Below are 16,168 nucleotides of genomic sequence, written 5' to 3' on the forward strand. Positions count from 1 at the left end.
ACTGTGTTAACTTAGATGAGTCGGTGCTGATGCATCCTATTTATAGATGAGTTTGATTTTTATAAATATATATGTATGTTTAAGTATGTGCACATACCTGTAAACACTTCAAATAATGTTGGTTTAGATTTAAAGGAGAATCAGAACTTCCCCCCCGCACTGCTCGCTATATTTTCTCAAATGTGCAAGAATACCGCACAGGAGAGATGATCTGTTTTAAGCAGACTGAATACAAGCATATGGCAGAAATTTCACGCAAGACGTGTTTCTTGTTTCAAATGAGTGTCTTAAAATTTTGTGGTTGCTTATGTAGTGAAAGTGCACTTTTCTGTTCGTACATCTTACACAAATACAATACAACCTAATAAATCAGTTAATCCTTTTTCCTTTGGGGAGGAAAGCCTGAGCTTCATCTGACAGGTTTCTTCCTGCAGTGATTTTAATTTCCATGGATGAGTTAGAAAGGCTTGGAAGACAGGGTTTATAATGGAAATACTGGCAGACCCTTAACTGTAGTCTAGAAGCTCTGGTAGCAGGCTTTTCTGCAAGAAGAGCTTTTTGATTAGACATAATGTGGTGATATACTGTATAACAAAATAGTAGGATCTTCTTTTTATGCTCTACAGTGCTGCAAATTCCTGCCCATCTAGCCCCCGTGGTGCAGGCTCTTCAGGGTACAAAATGAGTCGTGTAATACCATCTGACCTACATTTAATGGCTGACAATTCACAGTCAGAAAATGACAAGGAAGCATCGGGTGGAGATAGCCCAAAGGTAAACATTGCTTGAAATCAAACCCATAAATTACATCTTAAGTGAACGTAAGAGTTCTGAAATTTTGTTTGCTAAAGTATATGCACTCTGTCACAGTTTACCGTTACAGACTTTAAAAACAATTTGTAGGGTTTTGTGATTAGATGTGAGATTTATTTAGAGCCCTCTTCTCTTTGGGGGAGGGTCTGTGTGTATTTTCAGTTATGTGTCTGTTTATAGGCTACTGAAAATTCTTGCCTGTTGTATGTTTCTCCAAATTTGTAATGTTATCTTAAAATCTGCTAATCAGAAGAGCAAAATTGTCTTAGTTTCTTTTCTGCCTCAAGATTTTGATCATCCAAAAGTGCTTTACATCATGTTAATTGTGTTTTGTAACTTTTAATTTAGAAAGGGATGTACATCTTTAAAGTTTATTGATGCAGACTTTTCTTTTTCTTGCACAGGACGACTCTAAGCCACCTTACTCCTATGCACAGTTAATAGTACAAGCAATTACAATGGCACCTGATAAGCAGCTTACACTAAACGGAATTTATACGCACATAACTAAAAATTATCCATACTACAGGACAGCAGACAAGGGCTGGCAGGTAAACTTGATTTCTGGAATGTTTTTTTAGTTGTGAGTAGTACTGGCAGCTATAAATACTCGTAAGAAGTCAGTTGGTGAGCCTAACAGCCCTTCATAAATAGAATGTGTCAAATGAGTGTGTTGTCTTTTTGCTGATTGTAAGTTCTCCCCCCAAAAAAGGCAATTTACATTATTCTATATTTGAAACGTTGCTTTATTCATGGAATGGTATTTTCTAACGCTCTAGGAGGGATGCATACAGACTTTTGGGGAAGACAAGTACAGTTGGCACTGTGGATTTAAATATACGTATGCTATCTAGGAATGTAGTTGTGTTCTGTAACTTAATTTTATCTCAAGATAAAAATACGTATGTTTACACAATTTTCAGATATTAAATGTTACAAGTTCAGTTTTATTTGAAAATGGTGATCTTGACCGTGCAATACAGTGAAGGAACCAAGCGTGTGTTGTCTGTCATTATCTTGCACTCTTAGGTGCCCTCTTTTATTTGTGCATTGTGGCCTGTTTGTGAACTTCATAGTTTCTGTACTGAGTTAGACCAAACCCTTTCAATTCTGTACAATTAATTTCTGCTTTCTTTTCATTTTTAAAGAGACCAGCCTCGGCATTTGCCAGGATGACTAACCAAGTATGAATCAGTCTGGCATAGCCTTTCCAGATACGCAGAAAGGTTCAATGCCTTTGCTGCTGTTTTTAGTTGCAGCAAAGGACAGAAGAGCACAATTAGCAGGACTGGCCAGTTTGCCCATGTAACGCTCAGACTGCACTGTCGATCACGGGGTATCAATTTCACTGTGTTGCTGCTTAGTACAGTCATGATCTGCAACAGAGGCATGCTCTGAAGTTATTTTCAGGGAAGTAAAATTTGGAGAGACTGGGGGAGGGGAAAAGTGAGGAAGTGGTAATACTCCACTGGCTACACAAGCAGAAGACTAAAGAATACATGCCTTCTCAGTAGAGGAATAGATTTTTAAATATTATTCACATACTTATTTGTCACAGGGCTTGTACGAATGTTGACTCACTCTTAGAGGAATTCTAAGGTTACTGGGGAATGTAACTGTTCCTGGCTTTTTGCTGTGGTTTGGCTGGTAAAGGACTTAGCTGTTGTTGTGGCCAGGAAGTCTCTAAGAATTTTGTTTCCCTTCGCACATAAGCAATGCAGAATCCTGGCTGCAGCCATACAAACAGATCTGTTTTAGTGAGAAGATTCTGTTTGTAAAATGTTGGTGTGCTTTTTGCTTCCTATTCTGAAATACCTTGAATATCTCTGTGTGTAATGCTTCTTCATGTAAGCATTGTGGAACCAAACATGGGCATGCGTTGTAATGCATGGTTAAAGAATTCTGCCTTAGAACAGTGTATGTATTTGGATGTAAAATTCTTCACAAAACCAAGGCGATAGACACAGCAGATACACTATGTACTGGAATAGTTAATTAGCACCTATCCAGAAAACTAATTGGAAAAGCTGAAAATTAGATGCTGTTCAGTCACTGGTCATATAAAGCACTGCTATAACACTAACAGGTGTATCTCATGTATGAATAGCTCTGCTAGCTTTTATCCATCAGGTATTACATTACAGTTAGGGTGACTTAAATGATAGATGTTTTAAATAATATTTGAGGGTATATCTGCACATATTATTCAAAACGCAGAGGACATACATATGTATAGTATCCAGATCCTATACCTTAATAAGAGTATTGAGGTATTTATATCCTTTATTATATAAATGTCTCATTTTGTTGAGGACTTCACTCCTTTTCATGAACTTACTTTAGCAGGTACTTTTGGATCAACTCTTTTATTCTAGCATACGGAGAAATTAATACAATTTATAAACATGTTCTTGGCATCTTTCTAGTTCTGTTTCAATTTTTGGCAGGAAAAACCATTTTGGTTTCATCAGTTTGCATTTAAGAAACCATACATGGTTATCATTGCTTTAAGTTTTCCAAACTTGCCATCAGGGTCATGAACTCAGCCATTGGAGCAGGATTTGCATTTGATTTTGCAAATTTTTGAAGAGCTTCTGATAATGTAAAGCTTTTTCTCCATTCTCCCCCTGTTGCCCCACAAGTATTTCAGTATGTATGCCTATCTTTATTTCCTCCTTGTTCAGTGATAATATTTAGCGAGATTTCAGGTTTATAGATCATAAAAAAAAAAAAAAGATGAAAAAAAAAAAGCGTGTAAAGCCAAGCATAGATACAGCCACTTCAGGGTGTTAGCAGTTTTCTACATCTCTGAAGAGTTGTGTGCGTTACCGCAAAGTGAGGATAAAGTAATGTGTGAAGCAGAGTGCAGTAACGAAGATCTCGCTGAAGAGCTGTTTTAGGACCTACTGCCATTTGTTGTTTTTCTAGACACACTAAATCCTTGGCCTCTTTGTTGAGACAGACTGGACTGCGGGTGAACTCCCAACAATCTAGCTGCATTTGGAACTTGTGTAATTTAACCTTTTCTCTGTAGTGGAACAGTAACAGGATTATCATATAAGATCAGAATCAGTACATGCTGTATTTTACTGGCCCTCCTAGAATGAACTGACATTGTCTTTGACACCTGGGGAAGGGTGGTGTATGAAGACTGATAATTTTTCCTCCTTTTTTTTTCCCCCACACTGCGTTACGCTCAAGTATTTGTAGTGTTCTAACAGTTTGTTGCAATCACTGTGTTTCTCATTAGAGAATTAAATGGGATTCCTGTTATTGCTGCATTAGCATACTGTTTTTTTTTAATTGTTGGGGAAGATTTGAAAAATGCAAGAGTCCTTTCAGGTTTATGGCGCTGCCTTTGTAGTGCTCTGAGTTCTGTTGAATTAAGGAATTAAAAAGCTGAACCCCGAGTCTCCTATAGTACAAACTAATGCAGTAGGCCACATTCTAACTTGGAAAAGTTATATGAATTCTACATATTTTTTTATGTTCCATAGAATTCAATACGTCACAATCTCTCTCTGAATCGTTATTTCATCAAAGTACCACGTTCCCAGGAAGAACCAGGCAAAGGCTCATTCTGGAGGATAGACCCTGCCTCTGAAAGCAAATTAATAGAGCAGGCTTTTAGGAAAAGGCGGCCTAGGGGAGTACCTTGCTTTAGAACCCCTCTGGGACCACTCTCTTCTAGGTAAGGAAAAACAGATGAACAAAAAGACTATGGCTGTTGTTTAATCTTCAGGCTGATACAGACATGATAGTTTTGGATACAGTCACAAGTTTAGTAATTTAATTTCATCCAGACAGTGTTTAAATTCTGTACCATTTCCTAGGAAGGCTGCCCCATACACTAGGCTTGTTTTTATTGCTTGTGTTAAAGAACTTGACTCAGTTCACGTAACTAACTGTCACATTGTTAATGTAAGCAAGCCTTGCCTTACCTTTGGTTTTGTTTGTTTGGATTTTTCCTTTCTTTTTTTTTTTTTTACAGAATTATAATTTTCATTTCTAACTGCCATCTACTGCATTTTAAAACTGCGTGCAAAGAAAATTATCAAATGCCAGCTACCATTTTATTGAACTTAGAGATGACAATTATGTATTTAGTTTGATAATTTAAGCAGAATTCGTGATGGGGAAATAAGTGGGTTTAAATTATTCCCTCTGTAAAGTTACAGCCTTCCTGCTGTGCAGATCTTCTAATACTTGCCCTGTAGACTGAGATTTGCTCCTCATTCTTTTCCACCAGAAGAAACATTCATGTTTCACAGATTATTTAGAGAGTCTCCCTAAGAAGGCATCCAGCCACTTCTTCTCCATTAACTATAACTGAAGTTTGCTTTTAAATTCTGTCCCTGTTTAACAGAAGCTTTATAAAAGATGATCAGAACTGCTTTGGGTTGTAACTGTACTTGCTGGAAGGCAGAGGTGCCCTCCTGTGGGCAGTGTGTGTTACGGTCTCTTTAGAGGAAGGTCACTGTCTTTCACAGTTCAGAAGTTAAAACACATCAGCTGCTGCTTTCATTTTTAAATACAGAAGTGCCCCAGCTTCTCCTAATCACTCTGGAGTGTTGTCTGCGCACTCCAGTGGAGTCCAGACCCCCGAGAGTCTGTCCAGGGAAGGATCTCCAGTCCCAATGGAACCTGAGCCTAGCGCTATCCAGCCAAAACTAGCGGTAATACAAGAAGCGCGATTTGCACAGAGCGCCCCAGGTGAGGAATCCTGAAATAAGCGTTTGGGGGTCGGAGGTGGGAGAGTGCTAGGATATGTTACCAAGACTTCATGTGTACACCAAAAAAAACCCAGTAAATATTTAACTTCTTACCGTTTAGAGCAAATCTTTGATACACACATAAACATGCCAGGTAAGTCCCGTTTGTGTACGTACGGACTGTACCTGTGTGCTGTTCCAGCACCCCGGTCACTTTGTTACTAAGCTGAGATTGTGCTTCTGTCCTCTATAGGACTGTACTGTCTTGTAGCAGTTGTTGCTTCCTTTCAAAATGTATTCTTAATTGGTCTAAAAAAAAAAAAAACCAAACCCCAAAACCCCAACAAACCCAAAACTTCAGGTTACATGGGTTACAGAAGTAAGTGTCTTGCCATGCATCTGTGGCCATGTCATCTTTTCAAAGGTGGGGATAAAGAGAACTGAAAGGATAAGGAGAGAAAGAATAAATTCGTGTGACAAAAGTTTTCCTATGTAAAAAGGAAAAGAAAGAGCCTAAGGCATGGTGGGATAAGGATGTATTTGTTTAGTTACCTTAGCTCGTATGCTTTTGCCATCCATTTTCTTGGTGATATTCTGATACTACAGAAGTGCCGGTGACCATTCTGTGGCAAAGGCAGACACGGTCCTAAGCAGAGACACCCGCCTTTCCCCAGCCAAGGAAGCTGAGCGTCCTGCCAATGCAGACGTGCTCCACACAGCACCTGAAGCACATATATGTTCCCATCTATGGAAAGGAGTTTTACTAAATGAGTATTAAACATAGCTTACGGCTGCACTGGGGAGAGGAGCGGGGGCTTTAGCCCAAATGGTGTATGGGTCTTACTGATACAGCACTTGCCTTGAATATGGCTTGGAGTAGCCATATGTCATAATCTTCATTGTCCGGTTTTATCTTTCGGATCACTGAGGTATTAGAGAAGGCGGTCGTTAATCCTCTGAGGCTTTAGTGTTAAGTTTAAAAGAATGACTGGCTTAAAAGAAATAATGAAAACTGGCAGCCTGATTTTTCTGTCTTTCTTGGCAGGATCACCTCTATCTAGCCAACCAGTTTTAATTACTGTACAACGGCAGCTACCACAAACTATTAAACCGGTCACCTACACTGTTGCAACTCCCGTGACAACATCGACATCCCAGCAGCCTGTAGTTCAGACAGTGCATGTTGTCCACCAGATACCAGCTGTGTCTGTCACAAACGTGACTGGATTAGCACCAGCAAACACTTACACTGTAGCTGGACAGGCAGTAGTCACGCAAGCTGCGATGGTAACCCAGCCCAAGGTGGAACCTCAAGAAAATGGAGACCACAAGGAAGTAAAAGGTGAGAACCTGTGGGGTTAGTTGTTTTGCTACCTCTTTATACAGAAGTTTTATTGTTTGAAACTTAGCTCCAGATGAATGCTTGAAATGTTTGGGTAAAACTGAAGATTTTGCATCGTAACTTCCCGGATCTGTTAGAGCTAGTAGTAAAACGGTACACTACTTCACTGAGGGTTGATTAAAACACAAATGGTTCTAGAACACTTTCTTGTTCTTAACAATGTTCTATCTTCTGTTTTTCAGTCAAAGTGGAGCCTATACCTGCTATTAGTCATGCTACAATAGGAGCTGCTAGTCGTATCATTCAGACATCTCAGACCACACCCTTACAGACAGTTACTATAGTGCAACAGGCACCTCTAGGTCAACACCAGCTACCAATAAAAACTGTAACGCAGAACGGAACGCACATAGTACCCATCACCACTGCGATACAAGGACAGGGCAACGCTGGTACGTACTGTGGCAAGATGTGCTGTTGCTTTGTATGTGTTAAAACCTCAAAGTGAACAGTGCTGTATTTTTGAATTCCGTTCTCGTGTCTTTCGTGGTTATATTGAAAACCAAATTCTACGAAAAAATTTAGATTACAGCCTTGTAAGGGCTCCCTGTTGGTAAGAACCAGTGTTTCTCTTCCTTGATGATTACCTGAACAGCTATTTATTCTCTTTGTGGTCGTTATAGGGATGTACTTAGTGGTGACAACCCGTCCTCCCTCCTCATTAAACCCAGGATATAAACAAGTTTTAAAAGAAGTTCCTGTAAAACTGTGCCATTAAAATGGTAACTGCTCCCCAGATGATTTGTCAAGAACCAACCAACAGGAAAACAAGACAGAACTGGCTTGTGGGTTGGATTTTTGAACTGTTACTTTTTATTCTGTTTTTGTTGAACCTGTACTAAAAATGAGAAAAATTCTGTAAGATTTTGAGATTATTCTTGTCTGGATACCATCTTTCCCCTTGCAGGCTCTGCAGCCTGAGTGGGTAGCAGTACGTGTTCAGAATTTTCATATATTCACACTTGTTCACAGAACGTTCGGTTTTGGTTTGCTTTGCAGGTGCACACAGCTTTGTTCTTAACAGTTTCACTTTGAGATGTTATCTGATACTGAGGTAGTGCTTTTGTCGTGAAATATGTTTGTGGAAATAGTTTTAGGCTATCTTATATCAATTAATTACATGCGTTTTTGCGCTAAAGTCTTTCCAATGGAGTGAATTATCTGCTTTGTTTCCTTTTTACTCTTCTTCCACCACTGACATTTATAGGTCAGTGCTCTGTCTGCTTTCACTTCATTTCCAGTTTAAGTAAAGCAAAAGCAATTGCTGTCAGACTTCATATGCGCTTTTTTTGTCAGAAGAGACCTACAAATTGAGCCGTGAGTCATGTGAAATATACTGAAAATTTATTTTTGAAAGTAAGAAATAATCATTTTTGTCTTTCTCCTAGACTCTGTGAAAACTCAGCTGATTTCAGCATGTTTTCCTTGGTAGGGAAGCATAACGGCTGCTAGGCATTTTTAAGAAAGCGGCTGGACATAGGAGTAGAACTGTGGTGCATCTCGCCGTTTCGCTGCGCGTGCTAGGGGTGCACTCGCAGCGATGGGAGCGTTCTGAGATTCCTGGGCTTAATGAGATGTTCACGTTTTGAACAGCAAGTGAGGTGTATTCCAGGCCCTGGTCTCTCTGTTGCAGTAACTCCTAAACCAGCAAGAAACCAGGTAGCTCTCGGGCGAAGCATCTGAAGGGGGAACTAGGCCTACAGGAGTACAGATTTGTTGGCACGTGTTACAAAGACACGGCCTTCACACGCGTGCGTTCACACGCGTATGTTCACACGCATCTGTGCTCACATGAGACGTCTGTGTTTACACGCACATTTCTGTGTGTACCTGTGGGTGCGTGTCTTTGGAGAAGGAAGGTTTGTGCAACCTGATAGCTAAGAAATCCAGAGCAACTACTGTTCTTCCGACATTCTCTATCAGTAGTAAGAAGGTGCTTTCAGATCTTACTGTCAGCAAAACAGTTTGGCAGCGCTTTTTACTTCCTGTCAGTCTAACTGAAGGCTGTGAAGTTCAAACTAAATTCAGGTTTCTTATTGCAGAACAAAATCACGTAACTAGATACTCTTTGTTTTGACTTTCAGTGCAGATTTCAAACACCGTTGTTCTGTTGTGTATTTCATACCTCCACGTATCGGTTGTGGCTGCAGCCAGCAGGTCTCCACTAAACACACCCCGGAGTGCATAATGCAGCAATAGTCCTAATGCATGTTTGAAGATGAGGGGTAAACTTCTTGGGTTTATTTGTGCACCGATAAACTTGCAGTAAGGCGTTTTATTCAGAAGTAACTGTCTCTGTGGAATCTGTTCAGAAATTATACAAGGAATAGCTATTCTAATACAAGGTGGATGTTGAGATACACAAATTATTATACAGTGCAGTGAAGGTTTCTGTATTGGATAAATATTTTCTGAAGTATTTGTTCTACCACTAAATACTAAGTACAGAACAGTTTGGTTACATGGAGAGGTGATATTCCAGGAGTTCTCTAGGATAGCTCACTAAGAACAGATACAACAAGGCCAGCAAGTAAGAATTCCTTTTGGACTTCATGCTTAGGCTCCAGTAGCAGGGAATGCTGTAATCATGTCAGCAAAGCAGCAGCGCTGAAGAAAGTGAGCCTGTGTTTAAAAAAAAAAAACCAAACAACAAAAAACCCACACCAAAAATCAAACCAAACCAAACCACACCTCCCCCACCACCCACAAAAACCCCAATGCAGTGAACAAGTAAATATATCTTCAGAATTTTGCATTATTTGCAAAGACATTTGAATAGTTGGTTTGATAAAGTCAGGGTCAATATTGAGAAATAGACTGCCAGCAAGGAGAGCGGGGACCTCTGGGTGTCTCGGAAGGTTTAAAGGACTGTACTCGCCCATTAACGGTGGCTTGTACTGTGTCTTCCATGGAATGAGAAAGATTAAAATATTTTTTAGGATGTTTGAACTGTCTGCATCTCTGTTGATCTAATTCAACAAGTTGCACGCTTGAATCTAGTCACATACGTCATTTTTTAATACTGCTACTCGCTAAAGCACTGCCTTTTCCCTACTTTGTGGGTAAACGCCTCGTTATCTGCCAAAGAGGAATTGCTGCTTGAGTCATCTGCATCTCGTGGCTCGCGAATTGCATGGCTTTTCTTAAATAGCTTGTGGCCACAGATGACTCTGACGTGGCGGTGCTCTCCTGCAGGCCAAGTAGTGCATTCCGCAGCCTTCACAGGCACGGCCCCACCTACCGAGGGGGATGCTGAGTTCGCTTCCCGGTTCTGTCACAAATTACGGTGCAGGTTGGCTTTCAGTCATTTAATCTTTCCCTGTCTTCAGCTCCCCGCGGGCAAAATGGAGATATTTCCTCGTGCTGCCACTTTTCTCCAAATCCGCGTGAATGTTGAGTGATTTGGGAAAATACCTTTTGGGCTTGTACAAAGATTGAACGGTCGGACCTGAATCTCGGCTGGGATTGCCAACGCCCCACGTAGTACAAATAAAGGGATTCATCATTTTAATGAAAACGCAAATTCGCTTTCGGTATCATCTGCTCTGGCGACGGCAAGGGTGCTGAAGTCTTTATTATCTCTTTACAGCTGCTGCGAGTCCTTTGCATATGTTAGCAACCCACGCGTCCGCATCGGCATCTCTTCCGACAAAGCGCCAGAACGGAGACCAGTCAGAACAGCAGGAACTGAAACGTATCAAAACAGAAGATGGAGAGAGCATAGTCATAGCTGTTAACGTGGACACCCCACCTGTGGCAGTGAGTGATAAAGGCAGCCAGAACTAGAAACTTAGGGGAGTTCGTTCTTTTTTTCTTTTTTTTTTTTTTTTTTTTAAAAATAAACTCCATGGTGCCAAAAGGAGACACTTAAATATAACACCTAAAACGTTGGAACATGTTCTCACGCAGTGGGGAAAGGGGCCCTGTGATCAGACTTCAACTTTCAGCACTGAAAAAAAAACCAACACAGGTGGCCTTAAAACTTGGTAACTTAAAGTCAAACTGCAAACCATCTTGTTCCAGAGGCTGTGACCCCCGCTCCTCCCTGCCCCTACTGAACTGTGTACACTGAGAAGTACAGTGTTGGGGAGGGCTGCAGCTTTAAAAAAATCTTTATCAGATTATTTTAAGGACTGAGTATCTCAGTGTAACGGCAGCATGATAAGCGCTTAGTGTGAACTGGTTTCAAATGATTGTATATTCCTTAAAGGGAACAGAGGCGAGGAGCCATTTCCTACATCTTGGCAGCTAGCCTTTCATAACGACCTACCCGATGCAGTTGTTGGTAGATATGCAGTATTTTGTTGTTCACATGTGGAATTAGAAATTTTTGAGGTGTATTTTCATTTCTTTGCAAAATAATGGGGTCTTTGACATTTCAAATCACTCCATTTCTACTCCGGAAACTTTGGAATCACACAATACTTTTCATGTGAAATTTTGTTTGGTAAAAAACTGAATGTAGGGTTTTTTTAACCAATGGAATGATTTACTTTCGTCTGTCCTGTTAAAGTTCAGATAAAGCTACTTTATTACATCTGCAAATTTTCATATTTTAGCAGTTGCCTGATAAATTTAATCAAATTTTATTACCATGTGTAGTGATCAAATGCTTCTTTGGGCTTGCATGTAACTGATTAGAAATTACAATGTAAATGAGCCGTTAACTGACGTAAAGAACTGCTATGAATTTGACCAGAGCTGCACTTATCTGTTTCTCTTTCTGCTACCTTTTGCTGTTTGTTACTTTGTGTTGACTTTGACTGTCCCTGGCATATTTTTCCAGTCTGAAGTAAAACAAGAGTCTCGCTTAATATTGTGTATGTTTAAGATAACAGACTGTTCTTCATTTAGAAAGATAAAATTCTTTATCACGAGTCCTTTTAAAAAGAGAGTAAAATTATCTTGTCAGAGGTATATTCGATATTTTTAAGCTTAAGCACCCATCAGTAGAAATTAATCTGACCAGCTTCTCTGTAACACTTTGATGTCATACACTGACCTTTTGGGTCTCCATAAGAGTAGCTGTTGTGGTTTTCTAACAGTGGCTACCATATTATTATAATTTTTTTTTAAAGTGTGTGTTCTGCAGTTGAACATTTTAAAATGTATCGGTAATTTCTCACTTTAATCGCGGTAATAGATTCCACTTTACATTTCAAAATTAAATTTAAACGTAAGGCTGCTGTTCAGTCTTTAATTCACATAACGTCTTATTTCCTCATGCGGTAAGGTGAGTGAAAGCTAGATAGCTGGCTTAATTTGAATCTGATTTTGTCATTTTCTGTAATAATGATGCATTATTTATATTTCCTTTTTCACTACGAAAGGAAAAACTGTATTTTCATGACGGACTGAACAGTTTGGAGTGGTTTATTTAGGCAGCTTTTGGGAACTATTTACCTAAAGACCAAATATGAGAAATCTGTACAAGTTTTGTGTTCATCCACAAAATGGAACTGTTACAATGTCTCTGCAGATAATACATATTAAAAAACTATGGAAAAAAAAAAAACTCTACACAAGCTGAATTTATAACAGGCATTTAAAAAAAAAAAAAAAGCATAACCTGAAAAGAAACATTTCTGTAAAATTGCAACATTTTCTTTAGAGGTTTTAAAAATAAAAAAAGTAAAGTTTTAACATACTTTTTTTAAGAAAAAAATCCAGTACTAGTAATTTAATTTGGTGTTGAATGAATTGACTAGAATGTGGTTTATTTTCAGAATTGAGAATCTGTTCACAACTAGGGCTAGGTGAATAATAGTGTATAAGATTTTTTTAAATAAAATTAAATTTTATTCAGCAAATTAAGTTGAAATTACTCAACAAGTGTGAAATATTTATGTATGTTTTGGGGTGACTAATGCACTTACGTTGGCAGCGCCAAAGGAAACGGTATCAGACCGACCGAGCCGAGGTGATCCCTGCCGGCGGCTGCTGGTGGGCACGCCGCGCCTCCCGGGAGCGGGGCGGAGGCGCGGGTCTGGTCCCTTCTGGCGCACGCGGGGCCCGGCCGTTCCGATGGATAAACCCTTTGGAAAAGCCGTGCGATGTGAGAAGACTGCCCGCGTCCTTACGTAAAAATAACAGCTGCTTACCCGTGCCTTTGGTGACGCCGAAGAACGCTCGTATGGGGGAGTCGCCGGTGCTTTTGACTCACGCAGACTCCTCTGCCTTACGCGTCGGGCCTTACTAAACTGAGTCGTCGGGTTGCTGAAACAAAACTGTTCCCTGGTCTGTCTGTGTTTCTGTGCCTGCCGCTGTTAACGCAGCGACGGTTACCGCGTAATAGCCAGGGCTGAACGAGGCTCCTGTCACGCTGCTGCTGCGCCTGAGGTGACGCTCGTGACCTCTCTTAAATCGGCCTGAGGTGCTGCTCGTCCCGGACTCCCGCGGTCAATATGATCTTTCTTTTGCAAATGGAAAATTTCTTCAGGTGGTTCATGTTCGCAGAGCTTTGACCTCTCTCCAGGAACTGATATACCCGTTCTAGCTACCCTTTGTGTTCCACGATGCATGGTGTTATTTCCTTTTGTGCTCCTTCTAGGCTGCCGTGCGGTGCCCTTTCTGTTAAGGGTCAGCTTTTGTGTAACCTTTTAAGACGACTTTTAAAAAGACTCCGAATCCTGACGTATGGAAGACCTAACGCGCGTTTGCTCCTAGCGACACAGCGTCCGTCTCCACTGCCCTCCTCGCAGACCCCCCTCCCTGTCCTTAGGCAGCTTCGGCTCCGCTGCAGCGGCGGCAGCCCCGCGCCCCGGCAGGACGGGGGAGGCGGCGGGACGTTCCGCCTTGGCGCTGGCCGCTGTAGCAGCAGCTGTAGGGCCTTGAACGATCCGGCCCAGGGACTCCGCGCCCTCAGGGCAGAGGGGGCTGTGGATGGCGTGGGGTGAGAGACCAGTTCTTTGATGGGTGTGGCCAGGCCCCGCTCTGAGCTGCTGCCTCCCCCTGCCCGCGTCGCCTGACACATTTCATAGAATCATAGAATCGTTAAGATGGAAAAGACCCTTAAGATCATCGAGTCCAACCGCTAACCTATCACTGCCAAGACCATCACTAAACCATATGCCCAAGCACCACATCGACTCTTCTTTTAAATACCTCCAGGGACGGAGACCCCCCCACCTCCCTGGGCAGCCTGTTCCAGTGCCCGACAACCCTTTCGGTGAAGAAGTTTTTTCTAATGCCCAACGTAAACTTCCCCTGGCGCAGCCTGAGGCAGCTTCCTCTCATCCTATCGCTTGTTATTAGGGAGAAGAGGCCGACCCCGCCCTCGCTACAGCCTCCTTTCAGGTAGTTGTAGAGAGCGATAAGCTCTCGCCTCGGCCGCCTCCTCTCCAGACACTGACCGCAGGGGTTGCGGTCCGGACGATGCCATCTTTAATTGTGCTCGTTTAGGGAAATACCTGTTCCGTGCTAACCCCAAAAGATCCAAGAGCACTTCTGCTTCACAAACCACTGTTGCTATGTGGGAGGCAAAACTTGGCCTTTACTTGCATGGCTGTTACAGTACAGGTTCATTTGAAAATGTTGGGGTTTATAAGTTACTTAAATCAAAAAGTGGAACTTGAAGTTTCAGCAATCTATGATTGGATCTGGGTTTTGTATCTTGATTTGATTTCCCCCAAAAGGTAAACTTTGAGTGGTTGGTAGTCAGTAACAGCGGTTGAGTTGTGATTATTTTTTTCCCTATAACACATAATTTTATATCTATGTGTGTGATAGATATTTATCTAAAAAAGTATATTTCTCTCATTTACACTAAATGGAGTGCTGCTTTCTGCTAACTTGATTGAGCCCCTTCTGTAACTCCACAGCCTGATGTTCTTACTAAGAATGCTACGTTGTGTCTGACGCAAAATCAACTGATAAAAGGGAAGGCTGAAGTCAGTCAGTGCCTGTCGGTTGCTTTTAACCATCAGGTTCTTCTTGATCTTATTTGTGGACTGGAGATGAAAACACGCTTTACTCCTGCTTCTGCTTGTTTTCTTTCCTAACTATGAATCAAGCCAGACTTTGAGTTAAGAATTATTTTTTTGTATCAGAGTCTCGTTCTTCTAGAAGCTGTGGTAGCATTCGGGGCTGAGCTCAGGCGCGCAGCCAGGGATTTGCACCAGGTCACGCGCCTGACGTCAGAAACACGTTGGCCACAAACGTATTGGTTTAGCACAGGCTGCCGTGCGAACGGAGAGGTGAGTATTTCTTTAAATAAGTTCAATGAGATGCACGCTTTCTCACATAATTTTCATTAATGTTGGTTTGGTTTCTGATCCTCTTTATGCATTAGTTGTGCTTTTTTTGTTTCTAGAGAAGTATCAGAAAAACTTACTAGAAGGCTGCGGTGGGTTTTCATGTCACCGCTTTCCAGAAGCCCCGGGGACAAATCAAAGGAGGGCCACGAAACCGTGGTGAAGGGCTGGAACGGCTCAGCGCGTAACCTATTCCTTGAACGGAAAGAACGGACTATTGTGTGAAATTCCCCAGGATCTCTTACAGCCAGAACAAACAGTCATTGCCGCCTTTAAACAAATACAACCTTTGGGCAAGGAGGAAAAAAATAAATGCCGTAAAAAGGGGGCATTGAAAGGGCTTCCTAAGCCGGAGGTCGGGCGGCGGGCGCGTGACGCGGCGCGGGGCCGTCCGGCTGAAGCGCGCCTTGTGCCGGAGCCTTTGTGCTTAGCTCGGCGCCGCCTGCCGCAGCCCCGTGGCCGACGTCTGCCACCGCCAGCGTCCTGTCCCGCGTCTTCCTCCGTCACTGGTTGATCTTGTGTTTTCTGCTTCAATGTGAATACTGAAAGGTTCTGAAACGCTCATATGCTGTGGCTCCTGCCACCTGGAATTCCATTGAATTTAACGCACCGGCTCATCTTTTAGTTCTCCTTTCAGGATTTTGAACCGTGACATGGGTGCTGTGGAAGGAGACAGCAGAATTCGGGGCGGGAAGGCGTTTATTAATTTCTTTTGTATTTAAAAATAACTAATCTATATACTTGAATGGCTGATGCTGGTGGACATACGTTGTTGATTTCAGGAACGGTCGTATTTCAGACTGTGCCGATTGCGCCATTTCCTCCCCGGCGCAGGCAGCCAGCGCTGCACCCCCTCCAGTCGGGGCCGCTGCGTTGAGCGGGGCTGTCTCCCAAGGCCAACGTGCTTCTGGCTAAGGGTTAAGACAGCTGTACTTAAAGGAGTAAATGCTGTTGGATCTCTGGACTATAACACTCACCTTAAGCTAACA

The 16,168-nt window shown here is 41.9% G+C and overlaps 1 protein-coding gene across 1 annotated transcript in view; it reads left to right on the plus strand.

Annotated features, from left to right (window-relative positions):
* Positions 1-12,563, plus strand: part of FOXK2 (forkhead box K2) — a 49,461-nt gene extending 36,898 nt beyond the window's left edge. Inside the window, exons 3-9 of the mRNA XM_064467099.1 lie at positions 627-774; positions 1,218-1,364; positions 4,311-4,504; positions 5,351-5,526; positions 6,571-6,867; positions 7,110-7,319; positions 10,517-12,563. Of these exons, the coding sequence (XP_064323169.1) occupies positions 627-774; positions 1,218-1,364; positions 4,311-4,504; positions 5,351-5,526; positions 6,571-6,867; positions 7,110-7,319; positions 10,517-10,713 (1,369 nt within the window). The 3' untranslated portion in view covers positions 10,714-12,563. The remainder of the gene's footprint in view (positions 1-626; positions 775-1,217; positions 1,365-4,310; positions 4,505-5,350; positions 5,527-6,570; positions 6,868-7,109; positions 7,320-10,516) is intronic.
* Positions 12,564-16,168: the final 3,605 nt, after the last annotated feature.

Source organism: Phalacrocorax carbo, chromosome 16 (assembly GCF_963921805.1).
Source record: "Phalacrocorax carbo chromosome 16, bPhaCar2.1, whole genome shotgun sequence".
NCBI classification, from domain to species: Eukaryota; Metazoa; Chordata; class Aves; order Suliformes; family Phalacrocoracidae; genus Phalacrocorax; species Phalacrocorax carbo.